The sequence below is a fragment of the Hyperolius riggenbachi genome, chromosome 5, assembly GCF_040937935.1.
Source record: "Hyperolius riggenbachi isolate aHypRig1 chromosome 5, aHypRig1.pri, whole genome shotgun sequence".
In the NCBI taxonomy this organism is placed as follows: Eukaryota; Metazoa; Chordata; class Amphibia; order Anura; family Hyperoliidae; genus Hyperolius; species Hyperolius riggenbachi.
In genome coordinates this window covers 225,055,544-225,081,190 of record NC_090650.1, presented here as the reverse complement: position 1 = coordinate 225,081,190, position 25,647 = coordinate 225,055,544, and the positions used below count along the sequence as shown (strand labels likewise).

Below are 25,647 nucleotides of genomic sequence, written 5' to 3'. Positions count from 1 at the left end.
CACCACAAGGGATCTGCCTATATATACTAAAGGTTGGAATCTGACTACATACACTAAAGGGGGGGGGATCTGCCTATATACACTAAAGGGGGGGAATCTGCCTATATACACTAAAGGGGGATCTTCCTCTATACACTAAAAGGGGATTTACCTATATATAGTAAAGGGGGGTGGGGTGAATCTGCCTATATACACTAAAAGGGATCTGCCTTTATATACTAGAGGGGGGATCTGCCACTATACGCTAAAGGGGGGGTCTGCCTCTATACACTAAAAGGGGATCTGTCTATATATACTAAAGGGGGTTGGGGTAAATCTGCCTATATACACTAGAAGGGGATCTGCCTATATATACTAGAGGGGGGATCTGCCTATATACACCAAAGGGGGGTGGGGTGAATCTGCCTATATACACTAAAAGGGGATCTGCCTATATACACTAAAGGGGATCTTGCACATGCGCCTGCGTGCGTGCGGGCACGAAGAGGATGAATTGGGGGGGGGGGCACCAAAATCTGGTTATGCTCAGGGCGCTGTGAAACCTAGGGCTGGCCTTAAGTGGGACTGCAACCGGGCAGTTCTGACTTATCTGGTTGCATTCTGTTGCGCATTATTCGCAATGAGTCTCATTGTCATTTGCAATCACTCTGCAGTTCAGAGCAGCTCAGGATGCTGTCATAACTCTTCCCTTTGTTTGCTGCAATTGAACTGCAGCCAGATAACTCTGGATTTCATACATGCATGTTGTTGCATAGTATTGCATGTATTTGTTATGGGGAGAGTCTTTTAGCTGGTAGCTTGTGATCAAGCTGGCTCAGGATTGCGTAATTACCATTCAGCTGTGTGGGAATTTGCATGCCTGCATCCATTGGCTGATGCTGACATAAAAGTCTGCCTCCCATTTCAGACTCCGCCCGACATAGCGTTTAGCTCTTTGAGTTGTCGTTGGGTCCATGCTGTGAAAGTTGTTATTGTAAAACTGTATAATGCCTTGTTCTGTATTTTCATGTCTGTTGGACATTTGCTGACTTGCGGGGGTCAGTAAAGTCCTTCTGATCCTGATAGTTTGACTTCTGCCAGCACCACGTTGGTGACTGGTAGTATTCCTTCTTGCCTTGCTCTTGCCTTGTTCTTGAGGACGAACTATAGCAGCGGTTGCCATTAGTTATGCTCCTACCTGTTAGTCTTGTCTATCTCAGTGTGAATGTTGCCGTCGCTGAAGCAGCGACTAGATTGGCTTAGCATTCCGTCTGTCTGTTGTCTGTCTTGTTAATTGTCATTACTTGTGCTTTAGCTAGTGAGTTATTTGAGAGCTACATTTCATATATTGCGCATCAGCACGATATATATGTACTCTAGTCAGTCAGTATTTATATTATTGTAATATTGTATATTGTTTTGTGTTCTGACCCTTGCCTGCCTCTTGACTACGAATTTGCCTAGTCCTTCTGTATTACTGCCATCTGATCTATCGTGTATGACCCAAGCCTGTTACAGACCAGGTATGTTGTGTAGGGCTGAGCTCTCGGATTCCGAATTTCGAATTTGCCATCGGAATTTCGCAGTTCCGAGTAAGCACTCGAAGCTCGAAAATTCGGCAATTCCGAGTACCGAATTCACGTTTACATTGAAGTAAATTGTGCTAAATTCCGTGGTTAATTGTGAAGCCCCCTTACATGCTATCATCGCCAAATTTGGCATGTATATTAAGCAGATGAGTAGGAACATGGTAAAAAAAAAATTGTGAAACGACCTTATAGTGTAACGATTGGTGTCAGCACGCAGAGAGAATCTGATTATTGGTGATCTGCAGTATCACCAGGAATGCAGATATATACCTGATTATTGATGATCTGCAGAATCACCGATAATACAGATATATTGCTATCCTCTGGACACCTATATAGTGTGAGTGTTTGGTGCAACAGTAATAACTTTGAGTTAGAACCACCCAAGGAGCAGGTGGTCCTTGACAGTATGAGAAATACCTCCCTTTGGAAGTGCAGAGATCTTGCAGCAGCCTGAGACATCCAAGGGGGTGAGTCCCAGGCTGAGTAGCAAGAAGACCTGGTGGCTAGTGACCCCTGGAAGATGGGCGTCACAAGCAGGTCTGGAGAATAACACAAATGATGATACAGTTCCCTAGTCTTGGGTGCGAGGTCCGTGGTCTCAGCACCCTGGAACTAGTCTGGAGTATAACACAAATGATAATACAGTTCCCTAGTCTTGGGTGCGAGGTCCGTGGTCTCAGCACCCTGGAACTAGTATGGAGAATAACACAAATGATAATACAGTTCCCTAGTCTTGGGTACGAGGTCCGTGGTCTCAGCATCCTGGAACTAGTCTGGAGTATAACACAAATATAAACAGAAGTAATCTGGCTCAGTGTGAATTCCCAGGTCCTCCTGGTTCAAACACACTGCAGGATCTGACCATGGTCTGAATGCATCCACGTAAGTGTTCGCAATGGCAGACAACCAGCAACTGGCAAGCAAGCTGTATATATAGTTGCAGGACTCTGCCGCCCCGCCCGAGCCACTCAGCCAATCAGGAGTCCAGCAGGAATCAGCTGATCGTCCTGATCAGCTGATCAATCACCAGCTGGTATAAAGGTCCTGACTTCTGGCTCGCGCGCGTAGTTTTCCATCCAGGTGCACTAACAGACCCAGCCACACCAGACGCATGCCGCTGCGAGGAAACAGCCGCCTTGCTAGCAGTACATGCGGCGGTTTTTCCGCGATCTATCACAGTATCAGACGCATGCTGCTGCGTACAAACCGCCGCGCTGGATGCGGATCCAGCCGCCTTGCTATCAGTACACGCGGCGGCTTTTCCGCGTTTTCTCACATATAGTTTTTTAAATAAATGATTTTAAAGTTTCATAGGAAAAATGGTTTTTAAACTGTGTAAAATGACACTGCTGCAGTACAGGTTACTGCATTCCGAGTTCTGTATACATATTGTATACATTTCACAAAAAAAAACAGATAGCCTGGGGTCCCCCCTCCCAAGCCTCCTTAACCCCTTGTCCCCCATGCAGGCTGGGATAGCCAGAATGTGGAGTCCCGGCCACGTGGGGCTTCGCACCCTGAGCTATACCAGCCAGCATGGTCCATGGTATGGGGTGGCTCTGGAGGAGAGGGGCGGCAAACCTCCCCCTCTCCCCCAGAGCCCTTGTCCAATCCATGGACAGGGGGCTCTTCCCCACCTCCAGTGCCCCAGGAGCAGGTGGGGGCCGCCGACGTCCTGGGGGGTTCATGGTGCCATCCGGGGGTCCCCTTTAACAAGCAGACTCCGGAAGCTGCCCCCTCCCCAGGAGAAATGAGTATAGGGGTACACGCTGTCTGTTTTCATGAAATGTATACAATATGTATACAGAACTCGGAATGAAGTAACCTGTACTGCAGCAGTGTCATTTTACACAGTTTAAAAAACATTTTTCCTATGAAATTTTGAAATCGATTTGCTCAAAAACTATAAGGTCTTTTCACAATTTTTTTTTACCATGTTCCTACTCATCTGCTTAATATACATGCCAAATTTGGTGATGATAGCATGTACAGGGGCTTTACAATTAACCGCAGAAGTTGGCACTATTGACTTCTATAGAAATGCACTCGGAACACGAAAATTCGGAACACGAAATTCGGTTTTCGCATGCTGTACATGAAATTTCCGCATATAGTATCTAGCCTGATAGGCGGCCCAGAGCTGCAGTTGCTCTGGGCAATCTTGCTCCCTTGTTCATCACTCCTGTGTCCATCTGTGTAGCCTCTTCCATTATCCAGCTACTCAGCCTTGCTGCCCCGGGTGGGCAGAAAGTATGACTCCCCCAGCATTACAATATATATATATATATATATATATATATATATATATATATATATATATATATATATATATATATATAATTAGACCTTCAGAGCATGAATGTTATACTGACATGCTACTCGGCTACTTCTAAAGAAGTGAGTACAGTTCAATGGAGAGGGTGAGGAAGCAACATGAGCATGTACCAAAAAAAGCAAAGGAAGGAGTTATCTGAGGCGGTCAGAGGAGAGAGTATACACAGGAATGTTATAGGGAAATGTTGTCAGTTCAACCCCGGGCTATTCCTTTAAAAACAATTATTATAAAGAATTTTAATATCCACGAGACCCCAGAACGGGCAGCAGGATATTGAGAATGGTGGACTAAAAGCCAACTCCCAAATAGACACAAGTTAAATCCAAACATCAAAGTCCACCAGTCTGTTGTGTTATGATTGACAATGGGCTCAGTGAAAGAAGACACTCCACTACTGCAATAAATGCATACAAAAGCTAGTCATTTGCTGAAATGCATATTGATGGAACACAATGCTTTTGGGAGAATGTCCTTTGGACACATGGGACTTGCATTTAGGCAAATCACATATATCCAGTCACATCAATCATATGTCTACAGATGAAAAGTGGAGGTTTCAAAAAAAAAGAACATCATACCTACACTAAAACAGGAGGAGGCTTGGTTATGTTGGAGACTTGCTTTGTTTTTAAGGACCTTGAGTCTGTGAACGAAACAAGACATTCTGGAGCAAACCGTACTGCCACAGTGTCAGAAACCTTCCATTTCAGATAAAGGTCATATATATCCTCTAACAAGATAACTCAAAACACACAGCTAAAATCACCAGAGTAGCAAATAAGAATTGGCTATTTGGCTATTTTGAAGTAGCCATCTATGAGCTCTGATCTGAGTCAAATTAGAACATGCTGGAACAGTTTGCTCAGGAAAGGTGGGTCAGACTACTATTGACAGAATTAGAAGTCACAGAGACAGCTAGAGGAATTACATCTTTGCAGCCATTGCCTCTAAAGCTTGTGAAACAAAAACATTCCAGCAAAAATCACAATTTTTGTCTATACCATTTTGATTTGTGTTATGACTTAACCTCTTGCCGACCGCATCACACCGATGGGTGTGGCCGCAGCCCCAGGACCGCCTAACGCCGATTGGCGTAAAGTCCTGGGGCCAGGCGCAGGGTGCGCGCATCTCCTGCTTGAGGGGCGGAGCTCCATTCCGCCTTCAGTCTCCGAGCGTCTATTGCCACTCAGGAGACTGTTAGACGGCGTGATCGCCATCTATTTACATGTACAGCAATGCGATCGGCAGCTGCGCTGTACTGACACGGCTGTCCCCCTGGGATACTGGAGAGCGATCGTCTCTCATAGGCAGAAGCCTATAACAGCCGATCGCCATAATTGGCTGGCTGTGGGGAGGGAGGTAGGGAGGCAGGGAATATCTTTAAAGAAACATACGTTTTTCATTAAAAAAAGGTAACAAAAATATTTGTACAAAAAAATAAACAATGTGGGGGCGATCAGACCCCACCAACAGAGAGCTCTGTTGGTGGGGAGAAAAGGGGGGGAATCACTTGTGTGCTGTGTTGTGCGGCCCCTGCCTTAAAGCTGCAGTGGCCTTTTTTTACTAAAAATGGCCTGGTCACTAGGGGGGTTTAGCACTGCAGTCCTCAAGAGGTTAAAATATTCTGTTGAATCTGAAATCTAAAGTGAAGTTTGTCTTTGTTAAATGTGAAATGAACAATATTGGCTGCCAATTATGTTTGTCAGTTGCAAAGGTGTGGGTTCTTTCTTTCTTTTCTTGGAAGGGTGCCAACAAACTTGTTCGAATGTGTATGTATGATGAGGCGAAAGGTACCAGCTGTGTGGTTTATGGATTAGTTTTACTTTCTCAGCTTCACTTTATTTTGGAGAGAAACCAAGCAAATTCTAATGTTATCTATAAAGTAACTTTTCAGAAATTGGGAAGTGAAAAAAAAATCACTCAAAATAGCTTGTTCCTGGTTAACTTAACTTCAGTACAAGTTTTCTCCTGCCTTATTTTAAGTAATCTGTAGTTTTTGGGTGCCTAAAGAGTTTTATATAAATACAATAAACACAGTTAGGCAAGATAATAGATGACATACGTTTTTTTTTTAATGATCAACTCCATTGTGTCCAGAACCAATATTTTCAAAATAATAAAGACTTTTCTCTTTAAATACATTGCAACAACAAAGGATTGACAAATGTGTGGCTCCATTGGCTCCAGTAAATTAACATGATAAATTAAAAATAATTACACATGCATCCAGAAAAAATGTGTTAACCTCCTTAGCGGTAACCCCGTGTGTGACATGGGGTAAGCCGCCGGAGGGTGCCGCTCAGGCCCTGCTGGGCCGATTTAAATTTTTTTTTTTTGCTGGACGCAGCTAGCACTTTGCTAGCTGCGCCAGCACCCCGATCGCCGCTATCCGGTGCGGCGCGCGGCCCCCCCCCCCCCAGACCCCGTGTGCTGCCTGGCCACTCAGTGCCAGGCAGCGCCGAGGGTTGGATCCGGAGTCCCAATGGCGACAGGGGAAGCCCTCCAGGAAATCCCGTTCTTTGAACGGGATTTCCTGATCGGAGATCGCCGAAGGCGATCGAAGCGGGCGGGGGGATGCCGCTGAGCAGCGGCTATCATGTAGCGAGCCCTGGGCTCGCTACATGATTTAAAAAAATAAATTAAAAAAAACTGCTGCGCTGCCCCCTGGCGGTATTTTTCATACCGCCAAGGGGGTTAATATCTGACAGCCTGCATTACATTAACCACCTAACGACCGCCTAATGCCAATAGGCGGCGGCAGGTCGTAAGTGGTATTACATGGAAACGGATGTCAGATCCCTGGCCTCTGATTGGCTGGGGATCGCCGGCATCTGATAGGCTGAAGCCTATCAGAGGCGGCGCAGGACGGATCGCCGTCCTGTGCTGCCCAGGGTAGGGAGGGGAGGGAGGGAAAGAGAGGGAGCAGCAGTAAGCAGCACTGAAGATGAGCTCCTAATTCTATACAACTTATACCTTGTAATGAGCAATTGGAGGACATCACAAAAGCAAGGAACAGACAAACAGACAGAATGAAGAACTAAAGACATGGATTAAAGAATTTTAAACATGGACATCCAGACAAAAGAAAAGAAACAAGCTTATAGAGTAGCAACAAGCAGACTGCTAAAGAGACCCCTGCCCTGCCCTCAGAGAGATAACAGAAATCCAGAGGAACAGAACACAAGCCCTCTCCAAGGTAAGGGCTTTCTGCCATACAACTGCATAAACTTGCCAATACATTATAATAGAAAGACAAAGATATAAAATAAGAAAAGTACTGTGATAATGGAAATGCAAAAGCAGAGCAGCATAGACAAGACTGAAGCCTCAGAGACAACAGGCAGAGCCAGCAGGAGGTCAGGAATCCTAAAAATAACATACCCAAAAGACACAAACAAAGATCAAAGGAAGGCAATTAAGAGGTCAATACTGAAAGCCAATACAGAAACTCTATGTGCAGATTATTACAAACAAGGGAGCAAAACTAATTTAATATTATATACAGAACATATCCTCGCATGGCACAAGGCAATATGTGAACACTACAAAGATATTACAATTGTGGACATCAACCAGGATGGGGATGCAGGCAGGCAAATCAGAACTCAGGATGAGGACTCCCCCCAGCAGACAGCATTAACCATCAGTGTTTATAACAGTGGAACCATCTTGATCCAAGGTGCTAAATGCAGACTAGAGGAATTTGAGACGCTCTTTCCCCATATCAGAGAGAAAGCAGAAAACTATAAAACCATAAATAACCCTGCAACACAAAAATGTGAGGATCAAACTTCAAAACAGGGAGAAAAACTGCCCCCCAGAGACTCTCAATCACACCCCTCCCTGGAGACCCTCAGAGACTGTCTGTCTAATCTAGAAAGAGACTTCACCCTCTTCAGAGAACAGTATCAAAGAAGCCAAGGTGTGAAAAATGCATATGACCAACTGAGAGAAGAACTAGCCAGGCTGAAATCTGAGCACACTGAAGCCCTGTGTGAAATCAAAGCATCTCTTCAACAACTGCAGGAGGAGAATTCACAGCTTAAGGAGGAGATCCGGAGAATACAGATATTAAATCAGCCAAAAGAAGAGGTGACAACAAAATGTACAAAGGTTATCACAAGTCGTGCGCTGATTATGGACAGCACTGTACACCACACACAAGATACAGTAAACACCCAAAGACCACACACCAAAGACCACCACAGCCAGCTGGACCCCTCCCCAAATGCTACCAACACAGCCTCACTCAACACCGCAGAACCCAACCACAGCCAGCCAGGCCCCTCCCCAGATGATACCAACACAGCCTCACCCAACACCCCAGAGCCCAGCCACTGCCAGTCAGCCCCCCCCCCCCCCCCCAATGCTGCCAAGACTGCCTTGCCCAAGCCAAAACACCAAGCAAATGGCTCCTATAAACCTCGCAGTCCTGACATTGTGCTGATTATAGACTGTAATGGGACATACCTGGACATAAAGAGACTCTTTCCAGGGAAGAATGTCATTAAAATCACCTGCTCAACTATTGAACAAGTAACACAGGTCATTAAGGAGCCTTATTTCACTGACCCAAAACATCTCATCCTGCACACCGGCACCAATGACATTATACAAGAAAACACTACAGACCAAGAAACCATCATATACAAATTGTCACAAATGGTTAAAAGGGCACAGCAGAAATTCCCCAGCACAAAGAGTATCCTCTCTTCCCTGCTCCCAAGAAAAGACATCCCTCACTAAACAATTAAACAGATCAATGCAGAACTGGCCTCCAATATCAGATCCTCACCAGACATACAACTTTAAGGACATGGTACTTACAAGACCTCAGAGACCCCAAGAAAGACCTAATCCCACAAACAGATGGCACACTCCAATAAAGCATTACCAAAGTGAGCGTCCACAAACAAGGCAAATGTGGAGGAAACCGCCTGCCCCACAATGGCAACACGGAGGAAGGGAGGGCAGAAACATGGCGGAAATCCGGACATTGTTTAGCACTTTATATAGTATACTGATGCGACACCCCGATGATATTGAGTCCTATGACAATCCCTGCTTATTACAAGGTATACAGACTCAAAATGGCATCACTTATTATCAGTAGCTGGAACATTCAAGGGCTGAATGCCTCAGCCTTTGGATCCAAAACAAATGATCCAGACTTTAAAAAAAGACTTGAAAACATTGATATTCAAATCCTCCTGGAGACATGGACCCGGGCAGAGGATGAATCTCTTGCACCCATGGGATACAGGGAGTTCTCTGTATCTTCACAGAAAAACAAGAACGTTAAACAGGGTCGTCGTTCAGGAGGCATACTAATATGGTACAAGGAGGAGCTTACAGAGCACATTAAAGCAATTAAACAAGGAGACCGCCACATCTGGATCAAAATAAACAGCTTCATCCTCACCTCTCAGTCCGACATGTACCTGTGTGCAGCATACATCCCCCCAACAGAGTCCCCTTACTACAAGCCTGATATCTATGAGATCCTACAAAGAGAAACCAGCCACTTCCAGTCTCAGGGCAGAGTACTCATCTATGGAGACCTTAATGCCAGAACAGGCACAGAGAAGGACTATCTGACCTCTGAGGGAAACACATACATACTTGGAGGGGAGAGCTATTACCAGGAACCAATGCAGACAGCAAGAAACAGCTATGACAAGACAGTAAACAAAAGTGGGAAAGCCCTGTTGAACTTGTGCCGGAGCCTGGGCCTATACATAATGAATGGGCGAACCAGGGGTGACTCTCTTGGGAGATTCACTATGAACTCACACGTAGGCAGCAGTGTGGTAGATTATGCCGTCACAGACACAGACCCCATAAATATCAATGCCCTCATAGTCACCCCTGAAACACACCTGTCAGACCACAACCAAATCTTGCTGTACCTGAAATCCACCGATAAACCAACTGCACAGCAGCCTCACCAGACCGGTCTCTACAAGCTGCCACCATCCTTCAAATGGCCCAAACAGTCTGCCACCGAATACATCAACATGACCAAAAGTGCCAAAATCCAAGAACTGCTGACAAACTTTTATAACAACCCATATGAACCAAACCAACAAGGTGTCAGCCATGCAGTGAAGGACTTCAGTAACATCCTACATACCATGGCAGTACTAGCAGGCATCAAGCAGACCAACTTCAAGAGATCCACAAATAAACAGTCCCAAAAATGGTTTGACAGTGAATGCAAGGCTCTACGTAACTCGCTAAGGGCAGCCTCTAACCAAAAACACAGAGACCCCAACAACCGGGACCTAAGGGAAGCCCATGACCACCTACAGAGACAATACAAAGACACCCTCAGCCGGAAAAAACAGAGCCACATCTCCCACAAACTCCAACAGCTGGAGGCAGAGGCGTATCTAGGCAATATAGCGCCCGTGGCAAACACTGAAATTGCGCCCCGCCCCCCCCCGTAGTCACATGCCTACAGATAATTAATCAAGTAGTCACTGCCTCCCAATTAAATATTAAGTAGTTACACACCTCCACTTTGGGCCATCACTTCTTGTAAGGTAAATAAAGATCAGGGGACCCTGAACCATATACGGTACTAATCAAATATTTGGCACAGATCACTTTTAACAGTTTTCCTTTTTTTTATTAAAAACAGTGATGATGCAGTGTACCCCAGACACTGCACTTTTACAAAAGAATGCGTCTCCCAGACCACCACCTCCCCCTCAGACACACACATACACACACACACACACACACACACACACACACACACACACACACACACACACACACACACACACACACACACACACACACACTTCCCCAGATGACCCCTGCACATTCACCGATAAGCTGTCCGGGCTGCTACTGCTTTTCTTTCTCTGCTCTCCTGCTGGGACACTGACCTGAGCAGGCAGATCTAACAGCCGCAGCTCTGTCTTCACTGAGGCTGCCAAATGACAAACTTGGAGACTGGAGAGCTTCCGTGCACGCTGGATGAGGAAGGGGGGCGGGGTGGCCTGCATGCACGCTGGAGATTCTGACTGACTCGGCTCCAGCTGAAGGCTTCCATCATTACTGCAGATGATCTGCATATTGGGGGGACCCGTCGCGGATCTCCAGGGGGCCCTCTGCAGCAGACCTCCAAATCACAGTTGTGGCTGTGTTGCTATGGTGATTCCTTCGGTCTCCCCCGCCTCTGCTCGCCGGCTCTCTGTCCTTGCTGTTAGAGTTTAGATTAGCGGCAAGACCCAAGACAGAGAGGGCGCACACTTCCGACCCGATGCGCTTCAATTGCAGTAAGTGACTGATGATGTCACTTCCGCATTTCACGCACGGGTGGATGGTGTGCGTACTCCGTGTCTCTTCTCTTGCCGCTAATGTAAACGCTAAAAGCAGGGACTGAGAGCCGGCGGGTGGAGGTGGGGGAGACCGGAGGAATCGAGCATCGGAAATCGGGCACACGATGCGGAGGTGGTGGGGAACATGGGGGCAGACATGGCGCCCATGGTGCACTGGCGCCCATGGCACTAGCCATGCCTGCACCCCTCTAGATCCGCCACTGGCTGGAGGACTCCCTCCAAGACAACTCATTCTGGGAGACCTGGAACCATATCGGCGCAAAGCCTAAAAAAAGCCCTCTTCATATCCGAAACGGCCACATCTGGCTCCACTACTTCAGGAACCTCTACAAAGACATCCCAGAAAATGCCCAAACCCTGGAGCAGAAACAAATAGCCACAAAACTGAAGGACATGTAGGAGACAATCAAGGACTTTCAAAACCCTCTGGATACACCAATCACAGTGCAGGAAATAAGAGAAAGAACAAAGCTGATAAAATGCAAGAAAGCCAGCGGTACAGATGGCATCCTGCCAGAGATGATCAAATACAGCCCCCCAGATATACATTAGGCACTCACAAGATTATTCAACCTCATCCTGAGTGCGGGCTCCTTTCCTCAGGCTTGGAGTGAAGGCCTCATAACACCCATCTACAAGAACGGGGACAGATATGATCCAGCAAACTACAGAGGAATCTGTGTCAGCAGCACACTGGGGAAACTGTTTAACAGCATCATCAATAAAAGGAACGTCTCCTTCCTCACACAGCAGGACGTACTCAGCAAAAGCCAAGCCGGGTTCATGCCAAACCACCGCACAACCAACCACATCTACACACTGCACAGCCTCGTCAAGACCCATGTCCACAACTCACGTGGCAAAATACACGCTTGCTTTGTTGATTTTAAAAAAGCGTTTGACTCGGTGTGGCACCCAGGCCTTTTCCTAAAGCTCCTAGAGAGTGGAATAGAAGGAAAAACCTATGATGTCATCAAGCGTTCATATACTGGGAACCAATGCAGTGTGAAAGTGGATGGGAAGAGAAGTGCGTTGTTCAAGCAGGGTCGAGGAGTCAGGCAGGGCTGCAGTCTGAGCCCAACGCTCTTTAACATATACATTAACCAACTGGCTGTAGCCCTGGAATCCTCCCCAGCTCCAGGCCTCCTCCTGCATGACCATGAGGTGAAGTTCCTGCTGTATGCAGATGACCTTGTGCTGTTCTCCCCAACAGAGAAAGGGCTACAGGATAGCCTGGCAGTACTGGAGAGTTTCTGTATCACATGGGCACTACCCATCAACCCAAAGAAGACAAAAGTGATGGTATTCCAGAGGAAGAATGGAAATAATACCCCCCCTCCTCATTTATATTAAATGGCTCCCCACTGGTGTCCACCAACAGCTACACCTACCTGGGGCTGGAGATCAACCAATCAGGAAGCCTTAAAACAGCAGTACAGTCCCTGAAAGAAAAAGCCTGCAGAACATTTTATGCCATCAGAAGACAGCTTTACCACCTAAAACCACCAGTGAGAGTGTGGGTAAAGATATTCAACAGCATCGTCACCCCAATCCTGCTCTATAGCAGTGAGGTATGGGGCCCAGTCACATACCCAGACCAATCAAAATGGGACTCCAGCCCAACAGAAATCTTCCATCTAGAGTTCTGCAAGTATCTCCTCCAAGTCCATCGAAGCACTACGAACTCAGCTTGCCGGGCAGAGCTAGGCAGGTTCCCACTATGGCTTACTATCCAGCAGAGGGCACTCTCATACTGGGCGCATATACAGAGCAGCAACCCCAGCACTTACCACCATAAAGCCTCACTCAGCCAGGGGGGCCAGGCCATACCACACGCTCACAAGCAAAGCATCAGCAGCCAGCCCAGCCAAGGCCACCAACAAAGGCTGACAAAAGCCCCAATAAAACGGACTATAGAAAGCTGCAAGGAACGATACATAGAGGAATGGAGAAGTGACATCAAGAATTCCAAGAAACTCACTGTCTACCAATCACTACAGAGGGAGTACACAATGGCTCCATATCTGGAGAGGCTACACCACCACAAAGACAGACAGACCCTGAGCCTGTACCGTCTGAGCGCCCACAACCTGGAGGTAGAGACAGGGTGGTACAGACAGACATGGAAGCTCCGGGAGGAGAGACTGTGCAGACAATGCGACCAGGAGGTCTTGGAGGATGAGGCCCACTTCCTGCTACACTGCAGCAAATACGCACCTGTGAGGACCACCCACTTCCAGAGACTCTCCGCCCACATCCAGGATTTTACCTCCACAGATGAGGAGAGGAAACTCTACATCGTACTGGGGAAGGAGGAAACAACCGTGCAAATAGCTGCCCGATATGTCACAGCCTGCCACCAACTGAGAGGAACATGATACCACATGGACTGTACACCTCCCAATACCCCCCTATGGACTGTATATCCCAGTCCCCCATGCTGTCCCTTACATCCTCCACACACCTATGGACTATATACCCCAACTCCCTATATCCTTCCCTTATTCCCACAATCCCCCCTCCCCATGTTAATGTTTTGTTTTGTTTTGTTTTGGCAATGCTAAATGTATTTGGTCCTGCCAATAAAGCTTTTTTGGATTTTTTTTGGATTTTTTGGGAGGCCCGATATCGCTGCGGAGAGGGGCTTTGAGGAGCCCCCCCCCTGCAACAGGCAGGTAGCCGGCAGCAATCAGACTCCCCCAGCAGGACATCCCCCTAGTGGGGAAAAAAGGGGAGGAAGTCTGGTCGCCCTGCTGCAAAGTGCTGTGGGCTGGAGAGCCCACCCAGCACAGATCGTTCCAAAATAGTCCGGTCCTTAAATTAAAATGCATTTTTTTAATAATTATCCATTTTGATAATCTTGAAAAAGAGATTTGGGACAGGGTAGGCATTTATGGGTAGCAAATAAGGCTTTAGATTTTTTTTTATTCTATCCTCCACACCATTGTTATGCTAATTGAATTGCTGATTTAGTTGTGAACAGACATCTGTGGCTGGATGTGTATAGGGCTAGGTGTTAAAAAATGCCCTCTGTATTAATGATGCCATAAAGAAGAGCATTCATGGTTCTTTTGCACCAACTCAAACCCATCAAGCATCTGTACAGCGTTTTAATAACAATAACATAAAATATTTTTAGTATTTTGGACAGTAAAGGGATAAATATTACTGCCTTTGATGCTTAGAATAGATAGTCTACTTTTCTTGGTCTCCATGAGACCCAATGAAAATTATTAAATAAGACAAAGGGTCTATTTATAAACAAATGGCAGCTTGTCTATAGATTGCCACTTTATTTTCCACATACAAAAATCAAATCATCCCTTTAAGATTACTATAGTTTATAAAGGGGCAATATGATGTTTATAGGTGTGATCAGTACTTACATTGTCAACATTATTACCCTAAAATGTTGATCAGAAGGTCTATTCCCTTCAGATCACAAAAGCTGAACAAATCACAAAGTTCACCAAAAAGTGGTAATCTGTGGATTTGCATTGCAGTGGCAGATTGCCATGTTTATAGTGACAAACAGCCTCAAAGTAGAAAACAGTTGTTAAACCAAAACACCCCTCTTTTTCAGTGACGCCTATGATGTTGCCCATTTTCAAAGTAAGGCGCAATAGCCTACAGCAAGCAAGCAGAGTTCACTTCTGTTGATTGATTCAGTAAACTCTGGCTGGTTGCTATGGGTTATTGCTCTTTGCATCTTATCTCTCCTTACAGAGTAAACATAGATGTCTACAGGGCTATGGCTCAGTTGTCTTATTATCCCCCCACAGAGTGTTTATGCTGTGCTTCTGAACAATCTTGATATCAAGTGGGCTCATTAACTCCCCTTGTGAATTCGTCACAGTCTCCATAGCCTCCCAGAGAATTAATTCAGCATCAGCTCCTGCAGGTGTACAGAGCATCTGCAGGAGTTTGCAATACTAATTATATAATAATATTTATAGCAGCCCGTAAAGATGAAAAACGCAGAGGATTATTAAGCAACAAAATGTTCTCCTATGATGTTACCATATGCAGCTAAAATTAAATGTTGCGCCATTAATGTCATTATCAAGACTAAATAACAGATACATTTGTCTGAATTAAATAAATAAATGGGAAAAAAAACAAAGCACTACAATGACAATAAATGTATAAAAGCAGATTTAGAGCAGTGTGACCTATTTTAATCAAATGTATTCTTTGAGAAAAGGCACAGAGATGTGGAAGAAATAAATAAGAGAGAGACTGAGTCATTGAAAAACCTAGTGGTGCGTTGCAATTGTAACTCTCCGGCGCTATTTCCTCTAGGCTGATTAATTGACGGTGAAGAAGATTGAAATGGAAGCAAAGAACTTTAATGTTATAAAGAAATTAAAGTAAAAAAAAATCATTTTTGTGCATGTGGGGATGTGGTGATTTTTTTAATTGTTATTGCAGCAGAGCAGAGACACCAATTGCAGCAGTGAGGCTTCCCATGTTTGCTTCACTTTCTAAAAATGTGTTGATGTTAATCTAGTTATTTCCCCAGCTGATCACTGTGAGCAGCCATTATTAGCTGGAAGTAATTGTTACAGTTCATGCGTAGGCTTCCCTTGAGTCCTTGTTTTCCCAGGTCTGCCCAGGCATTTGCCAATGGAAATGTCTCCTGTTGTATTTTTATTTCTTCACAGTGAATACATTAATGCAAAATTACCAGAACTAGTGCGTATCCCAATTTTCTGTATTTAGCGTTGGTTTACCACTAAGAAAACAAGTTTAAAGCACATATGGGAAGATAGCACCCTGGACAAATATTTCTAAAGATAAACAATATTGAATTTAAACATGGATTTTGGGTTGACATACGTTCTGTACATTAAAGAGAGGGGCTCCTGCACATGGATGTTACACCCAGAAGAGGGGGCTGAAGATGGAATGGGAGGGGACTGCTGCACATGGATGGGTAGCCCCAAGGAAGTTCACTGGCATGGAAAATCTGTACTGGCCGGGGGAAAAGTTAGATACCTGACTTGGTAGAGGGAAGTCTCTGGACAGTGCCCTCCCCAACACCACCAGCACTTGCCAGGACCCTCTCACAGTGTACTGCGCCTGCATAAGTATAGCCAAACCTACACAGTAGCATGTAGCCGCTTATGGACTCGTGACTTTGGCATACTGCCCAGGCGTGACCATACTAATGCAGGAGCAGTATGGCAATGCTCATACACAGCAGGGAGAGCAGTCATGAGAACATATCCAACAAGCTTTTGTGAAATATGCTCACAGGGACCAAGTGCGAAAACAGCAGGGTCAACGAGGACATTGGAAGCCTCTGGATAGTGCAGGGGCTTCCCTCTACCTATGTAAGTATGTAATTTTTTTGTTCCTCAGACATCACAGGCTCACTTTAACCTTCTGGGGACCGCGTGTAGTAAATCCTACACCGCACTTGTGGCTGTCTAAGCCTGATGCAGCGTAGGATTTACGCCACCTGCCATTTTCGCTCCCGGTGTGATCATGCGCACCCGAGAGGGGAGCTTAAGCTGTCATATGACAGCAGACATCTCTCTGCAGTGATCAGGAACCATCACAAAAGGCTATTGATCACATGATCACTACGATCGCCGACAGATCGTAGTGATCACTAACAGAGCAGCGTCAGTCTGAGGAGGAGAAGAGGATCCACTCACCTTCCTGACATTCCCCCAGCAATCATCACACCTCTCTACTCTGGCCGGCATCCCCGCTCGCTCTGACGTAAGTGTCGGGTCCTCAAGGTGCAACCCGGCAGTGCAAGCAAGGATGACAGCCAAAGCAGAGGGGACTAGAGCTGCTCATCGCTGTAGCCTGGGAGGTGAGTAAAGGCTGCGGGCAATACGGGGGACATCTGGCAATACAGGGGACACCATGCCCACCAATTTATAGTTTGGATCCAACTGCATGGCCCCCCAAAAATGCCCCCCCCCCCCCCCTTTAAGGGGGGGATAGGCAGCCGGTCCACAAAGGTTTAATAAAATAACCTGAATTTATTAGAAGAAAGAAACCTCATCATGGTTGCATTCACTATCTATATAGTAATTCACAATCTCTGTGGCTATTTCACTAACTCTTTAGGAGTCATCACTATGTTCTGCTATGATCCAAATTGAGGTTTGGAAACTTTTACTACTTAACAGCAGATCATTTTTAGAATTTTGCAGCAGCTCTTAAGTTCTCTAATGATTTCTAAATTAAACCGAGAGTGTCCTGTCCACCTCTGTAGGATCATGTCCTAATTGCACATATGAAATCATAAAGCCACTGGGTTTCAACCAAGGCTGGACTTAAAAATAATATTCATTTAATTGCACGCACAATTGTGGTAACAACCCCCACAAGTATTACTTTCTGAAATGTAATTTCTATTCTGAAAAATATAATATCTAAATAATTAGAAGCTATTAAAAACTAATAAGACAGGTTCGTGACAGTCCTCCACTAATTCTCATGAAAGTATATAATGTTCCTGTATTAAACTGTGTTCTTCTTCACAGTCATTACTAACTTTTGATGGGTGTATTGCGAGTGCCGGTTCCCTCCATTAATATTTAGCATGACCTGGGACTAGCTTTGTAATGTGCAGTCTTATTAAACGACCTATAGTTATAGCCTTGTTATTGCAATTTTTATATTAGCAACATTATTAACTAGGGCGGTACTGTAAACACACACAATATTCTTGTTCTAAATATGGGTGATCACAATTTTGTGAATTGTGTTATTATTCCAAGGTGGATGCTTAATTTTAATGTTCTTCTATCAGAGTGTTTAGGACTGCTAGCCAAATGAGAGCATTCAAAAAATTAGGCTTCCTGATCTCATTAAACCATAATAATTAATACTGTTAGATTTATTCTTCAAGTGGCATAAGCTGATGAGAACTATTAGCTATGTGCTGATGGAGCTGAAACGATATTGTCTTGGGGGTTCAAGTTCTGGTTTAGTAAAGTCTGAATGATGCTTCTAAAACATCTGGGTGGAGAACTCCGACATGTAAAAATGAGATTATCCAGCAGTCATTTTGCAAAGGCTTATCATATAAGAGTGCAAAATTTCTCTGTATTATTTATGTACTATATATAGTGCCATCATCTATTGCATTGCTTTACAATTGTATTTATATGTAATATATAATTATTTTGAATTATATATTGCCAGCATCTTTTGTCAAGCTGTACAAAAGAAAAACAAAAACTCTATAGACAAGAACATAACATAGGTATACAGATACTATACAATTGAACAGGTCAGCTAATGCATTGTACATAGAGGTTTAAAATACATGCTTACATTGCACAGCAGTAAAACACATGAGAGGAAAGAGAGCTCTGGCCATTTGAGCTGAAAGGACAACTGAAGCAAGAGGGTTTATAAAGGGTTCCATATTGATTTTCTTTCAAGCAATACCAGTTGCCTGGCTATCCTGCTGATCCTCTGCCTCAAATATTTTTCCCCATAGACCCTGAACAAGCATGCAGCAGATCAGGTGTTTCTGACATTATTGTCAGATCTGACAAGATTAGCTGCATGCTTGTTTCTTGTGTGATTCAGACACTACTGCAACCAAATGGATCAGCAGGGCTGCCAGGCAACTGGTATTGTTTAATAGGAAATACATCTGGCAACTTCCATATCCTTCTCACTACAGTTGTCCTTTAATTTGTAAAGGGTTAAGAGGCAGAACTCTTGTTAAGGGAAAGCTGTGTACAAGGTGGTAGCATGGTGGCCAATGGCCAAATAGAGCATCATAGGGGAGATTATATGCTTGACTAAAGTGGAAATTTTTTAGGTTGTGCCTATAGATGGCAAATGTGGCTGAGGGATAAACAGATTGAGGAACGATTTTTCCAGTAGGAGGTATATAACAGAAATTGGCAAGCAAAATTCAGATTTACCTCAGTTAAACAGAAGGTGTGACATCTTGCAGTGCAAAGGGATATAGGATTGAAAAAAACCCATCCAAAGGTTTTTGGATATTTCCCCCCATAAACGGTATGGAAACTGACTGCATATCATTAATAAACAGCAGCACTTGGTATTATTTTTCATTTACAATGTATTACCCAGGCATAGACTCACTGTACGGGCTTTTCCCCTAGATTGGCTCTAGAGTGCGCTAGACACGATTGTGAAACCGTTTGTGGAACTGATATGGATGTCAATGCATTCAATGTACTCCAGAAAACAAATAATAAATATGAATTTTAGGTTTGACAGGGAAAATTTAAATTTACCAGAAGTCCTTTTTGCTTTTAGAAAATCTTGTTGCACCTATTGTAGCGATAATAAATGAGATGCTTATCATTCAAGCAAATTTTATGCAAATTGCAGCTTGGAACTGGACTAATCAAATACACTTCAAATTAAAGCAGAACACAATTTGCATAAAGGTTTTGTGCAAGCTGTAATTTCTAGTATTTCATTCACCATCTCTGTTCATATTTCACTTTTGTGGATCTACATAACATAAAGGGGAATCTGAATGGCTGCTTTAGTTCATAGCACTTTATATTGACTTTGTAAATATGTTTGTGTTTCTATATCTCAGAAGCTGTACACTATTATACATGGCTGTTGTTAATACATGTTGAGTCAAATATCAAGTAATGACCTGACAGTTCTGATTGGCTAAAAAGTAGGCCAGATGTATTATAAGGCACAGCTGGTTCTACCAGCAGGAGGTTGCTCAATATAGGAAGCCTTGTTTTACTGCATACCATAGCTGATACCTATAGTAGAGTGAGAAACACAGCAAAAGGTTCTGCTCAAAGTGAGAGAGAGAGAGGGGGGGGGGGGGAGAGGGAGAGGGGAAGAGGGAGAGAGAGAGAGGGAGAGAGGGAGAGAGAGGGAGAGAGAGGGAGAGGGGGGAGAGAGGGAGGGAGGGAGGGAGGGAGAGAGAGGGGGGGGATAGGGAGAGGGGAAGAGGGAGAGGGGGAGGGGGTGAGAGGGGGGAGGGAGAGGGAGAGGGAGAGAGAGGGGGGGGAGGGAGAGAGAGAGAGAGAATGGTGCCAGTGTTAAAGTAGGATAGAAAGTTCTTTGGTGAAAAAGTTACTTCCTTGATGTTTACAGCTAATTTCACATGTGGTGCAGTGTGATTGTCCTGCGGCAGGAGAGTCTGGGGCAGGATAACCGCACCTCACCATTTCACCATACACATTACCCTGCAGCAGAATGCGCAGACAGGGTAATAGGAATAGCTCCGCCCCCTGAACAGTGACATGCTCCCTGCTGAACAGGAAGTGTATTACTGATTTTGATCCAATTGGAGCATGCGCGCCGCAGCACCATTGCAACAATCTAAACAGATCGTTGCAGTGCCATAAACTCCAATGCAAATGCCTGTCACATGGTACAGCTCGTACTGCTTGGCAACACACTGCAGAGTCTGCGTCGCATCTGCATTATCATATCCACTTCCGCTGCATTATGTCGCACCATGGGTAGTGGACAGTTTCATAAAGACTAATGGCTACTGTGACAGGGGAGTGACAGGGAAGCGTACCATGGTGCGGTATAACACAGCATGTGTGAAAGAGGGCTTTAAAGAAAACCTGTATTGAGAAAAACCTCCCCTGGGGGGTACTCACCTTAGTTGGGGGAAACCTCCAGATCCTATTTAGGCTTCCCCCGTCCTCCTGGGTCCCACGGCGGCGCAGATAAGGCTCCCCGAATAGCGGGGATGTAAATATTTACCTTTCCGGCTCCAGCGCAGGCGTAGTATCGACTCTCCGCCCTTGGAGATAGGCGGAAATAGACGATTGCTGTTGGGCCACTCTACTGCGCAGCGCAAGTCTCCTGAGCCTGCGCATTGGAGCGGACACGACGGAGATCGCCTATTTTCACCTATCCCCGTGCGGAGAGCCGCAACAGCGCCCCCACTGGAGCCAGGAAAGGTAAATAAATCAGTGCTTGTTAGGCTTGTCGAGGGAGGATTCCGGGACACTTCGGGGGAGCCAGCACTGGACTGCCTGCAGCTACAGGGGTGGGGGAAGCCTCATTGGGACCCTGAGGGTTCCCCCTCCTGAGGTGAGTACCCCCCAGGGGAACTTTTTTTTTATACAGGTTCTCTTTAATATGTAATCCTGAGCAGGTAATAGAAAGCTAAAACATGCATTGTGCATTTCAACCCAGTTCATTTATAGCAACTTGCATGGCTTTGCCTTTTGAATAATATAGTTATAATACAAGTAAATAGCAAATTGAAAAGTACTATGCCCATATGTTGAACCTTTATTTTAAAAACTGTGTGTATTAATATGGAGCAGGATTAGTGCTAGCACCGCATTAACATGCAGAATCATAATCTCACCAGGGGTGAGTACCTCCAAAATGCTTCTCAAATGTGCAATAGCATTTACCTGTTATTTTGTTGTCAGTGTCTTGGAGGTACAGCAGCCCCGAAAGTTGGCCCTCCTCCACAAGTCATACCCACTACCCATCTATTAGCTGTCAAGCCCTTACAAATAACTGTGAGCTGCTACACCTCTCTGTACAAACCCCACAGCAGTGAACATGAATTAAAGGAGGTAGTGGCATAAAATACCATGTGCATAGACACACACAGACACAGAACATTGATAATGCGCTTTTCTCCTGGTGGACTCGACGCGATCTATAAGCAGAAGCTGTATTAAGGAGTCTTTCCCAAGGTCTCCTACTGAATATGTGCTGGTTTACTGAACAGGAAGAGTCGAGATTCAAACCCAGGTCTCCGAACCCAGGTCTCCTAGATCTGACCCGTGGATATGACCAGTGCCAGTACTCCATATAGATCTGACCTGTGGGTTGGACCAGTGCCGCTACTCCGCATCGATCTGACCTGCGGGTTGGACCAGTGCCGCTACTCTGCATAGATCTGACCTGTGGGTTGGACCAGTTATGGTACTCCACATAGATCTGACCTGTGGGTTGGACCAGTGCCAGTACTCCGCATAGGTCTGACCTGTGGGTTGGACCAGTTATGGTACTCCACATAGATCTGACCTGTGGGTTAGACCAGTGCTGGTACTCCACATAGATCTGACCTGTGGGTTGGACCAGTCCTGCTACTCCACATAGATCTGACTTGTGGGTTGGACCAGTGCCAGTACTCCGCATAGATCTGACCTGTGGGTTGGACCAGTGCCAGTACTCCACATAGATCTGACCTGTGGGTTGGACCAGTGCCGCTACTCCACATAGATCTGACCTGTGGGTTGGACCAGTGCCAGTACTCTGCATAGATCTGACCTGTGGGTTGGACCAGTGCCAGTACTCTGTGTAGATCTGACCTGTGGGTTGGACCAGTACCGCTACTTCACATAGATCTGACCTGTGGGTTGGACCAGTGCCAGTACTCTGCATAGATCTGACGTGTGGGTTGGACCAGTCCTGCTACTCCACATAGATCTGACTTGTGGGTTGGACCAGTGCCAGTACTCTGCATAGATCTGACGTGTGGGTTGGACCAGTGCCAGTATTCTGTGTAGATCTGACCTGTGGGTTGGACCAGTGCCAGTACTCTGCATAGATCTGACCTGTGGGTTGGACCAGTGCCAGTACTCTGTGTAGATCTGACCTGTGAGTTGGACCAGTGCTGACAACAGTTCACACAGCTTTTCTGTACAATCTGATCTGCAATGTGACCTTTGTGGGCAAACACAACTGATAGAAGTCAAAAGCAGGTCTCATTTTTTACTGAAATGTGAAACATAATTTTAGAGATTTCCTTTGGCTAGAGTGTAAATGAATTAGTTGGCTTATGCTGGCTTCTATATCATTTCTTATATATACACAGATATGTATTATATTTACATTATAAACCGAGTATATACACAAAGTATACAGAGCGCCTCATGGAACATATTCCTCCTGACATTATTGCATGCAGAATGGCACGCATTTTACATCCATGTTTGTTTAGGTATGCCCTTACCTATAGCCTGACCTATAGAAATACAAATTTCATTCGTAATGTTGAAAATGAGGGAAATGTGCATAATTTCAGCATGTGTAATAGCTGTATAAGCCCCTCTCATGGCTGAGAATCAGAAGAACATTTGAGTGTGATGCCAAAGCCTTCAGCACTAAAGAGATTAGTAAGAAGCAAGCAACTGGAATTAGCATGTCAGAAATTAAGTGCTTCCTATCATACCAATTCTCAGTGAAATTCATTATATTCATAGAAGGAATATGCAAGTTTTTATGTTTGACATAATTATTTTCTATTGGCTAGTTTGGAGATTTGAAAAAAATACATTTTGTATTCATAGAATTGGGGAAAATTGTCATGGTGAATACTTAAGGTGCAACTCCAGGCAAATTCTAAATATACAGTACCATAGCAAAGCTTAGTGAGCAGAGTGCCCAATTGCGGCATTTGTTAAACTTCCACTGCTAAACATCCTATTTTAAGAATGTTCTCACTTGAAATGAAGCAGTCCATCAACTGGACTTAACAGCATCCTCTGTTAGTGGGGCTATGGCTGTGGGTATCATCATGCTCCCACTGCAAGAAGGCGGGGCACAGACTAAGTTGCCTGGGAGGAATGATGGCAGCAGCTGAAAACCTGGTGTGGGGATAACAGGAAATTTGGGCAGAAGAGTGGGTGCCCCATAGGTGCCGATGTTAATATTGGCTGTAGTCAAAAATTTGGTAGCACAATAAAATAGCGGTTGCTGAGGCTGTCCGCTACACAAACTGCAGCTTTACATAGAGTATGCAAAGCTCTATTTTTGGTCCCTACATTTCCACGGCACCCATTTTGATTGTATGCTGTTGTGGAGGCTCCTGACTCTATTAATTTCAAAAGTCATTTACCTATAACAGGGGATACAATGTGTGCCTAAACTTCTGCAGCACCTGATATTTAATGTATATTATGGCGAAGGGAGCATGCATATCGGTGGTTTTGCGTGGGGGTCAGTTAGGGCTAGGCATAGGTGGGAGGGTCACTTAAGAGTTAAGCATTAGTGGGGGTGTTTATTAGGGATCATAGGGAGGGGGCATCGAATAGGGCTTGGCATTGGTGTGGGGTCAGTTAGAGCTGCGCATTGGCAGAGAGTGGGCTCATCTGAGAATAAGGCTAGGTTTAGCATTATCAGAATATGGGTATAACTTACTGATATTTTACCATCGGAATTGCCACTGCTCAATAGCAGAGTATTGGTCACTTTACCGATATTCTACTACTGTCTATTCTCTAGCGCCCAAATTTCCACAGTTTCCATTTTTCAGGTACTAGTGTAGGGGCTCCGGACTATAAACTTTAAAGCCATTTATATGACAACAAGATAAATCAGCTTATACATAAATAGAAATCTGTTCTGTGCCAATTATCTACACTGTATCAGGAAAACATTTGTATCTGGACTTCATGATTCGACAATCAATGACTGCACATGGTTACTTACAATTAATTATTAGGAGATTTTGTATTTTAATGGATGTCACTGATGCCATTAATAGCTATAACCCTGATTTTTGTTAACATTGGGTGTCGTAAAGCTTTATTTAATCTTGAGTGAAGCTTACATAAGGATTCCTAATGCCCCTGAGGCTTTGTGCATGCGGACATCTCCTAAACCATCTTTTTTCTATCATGTTTTTTTATCAGAAAGTGAAGATTCAGCAGGTCAGGGATGCAGAGATCAGGAAAACAGCACAAAGTACACTGATTCTCTATGCAAGAATGGGCTCACTTTTCATATTGCTGTCAGCATGAAAGGACAACAAAAGCATCAGAGAAAATATAATCATTATACATAGCTTATACTAGCTCTCCCTGACATTCAGCCTGCCTCCATTTTACCCTGACAACAATGTGCACAGCAAATTCATGACTTCAAACCCAGAGCTGGATCTTTGACCTGGCTTTGTCTTTTTTTTTTTTTTTAAGAAAATCAGAGCAGAGAAGAGGAGTCTAGAATCATTGTGTGCCTAGGCTTTTAGACTGATGTCATTTTAACTTCCTCTCATTAGTTTAATTTGGATAATAAATAATAATAAACAGGAAATAAGCAATGCACTGAACTGCACATTTATGTCATATTCCCTCTCTTTCAGCCGGATCCTGCAGGGAGAGACATTGCAATCCTTCCATTTCTGGAGCACTGTGAGAACACTCACATGACAATTTGGCTTGGAATTGTCTATGCATACAAAGGGCTTCTCATGGTAAGTTGTACTCACAGATATCATAGCCTGATTCTAGGGCCCAGATTCAATGAGTTTCCTCTGAGGAGACAGCTTCTCAAAAAAATACCTACCATATTTGGCATCTGATAAATGAAAAAAAAATGGTCAAATACATGGTGCCATATTTGGTAACAACAACATTTGTAAAGCACTTTTCTTTTATAGTGCTCAAAGAGCATGACATGTTTAAAATCAGTAATT

The 25,647-nt window shown here is 44.7% G+C and overlaps 1 protein-coding gene across 2 annotated transcripts in view; it reads left to right on the top strand.

Annotated features, from left to right (window-relative positions):
• The window catches only part of GABBR2 (gamma-aminobutyric acid type B receptor subunit 2), an 842,117-nt gene that overhangs the window by 771,509 nt on the left and 44,961 nt on the right, over positions 1 to 25,647 (top strand). For both annotated transcript variants that reach the window (XM_068236712.1, XM_068236713.1), the window contains exon 14: positions 25,315 to 25,425. In XM_068236712.1, coding sequence (XP_068092813.1) covers positions 25,315 to 25,425 — 111 coding nt within the window. The remainder of the gene's footprint in view (positions 1 to 25,314; positions 25,426 to 25,647) is intronic.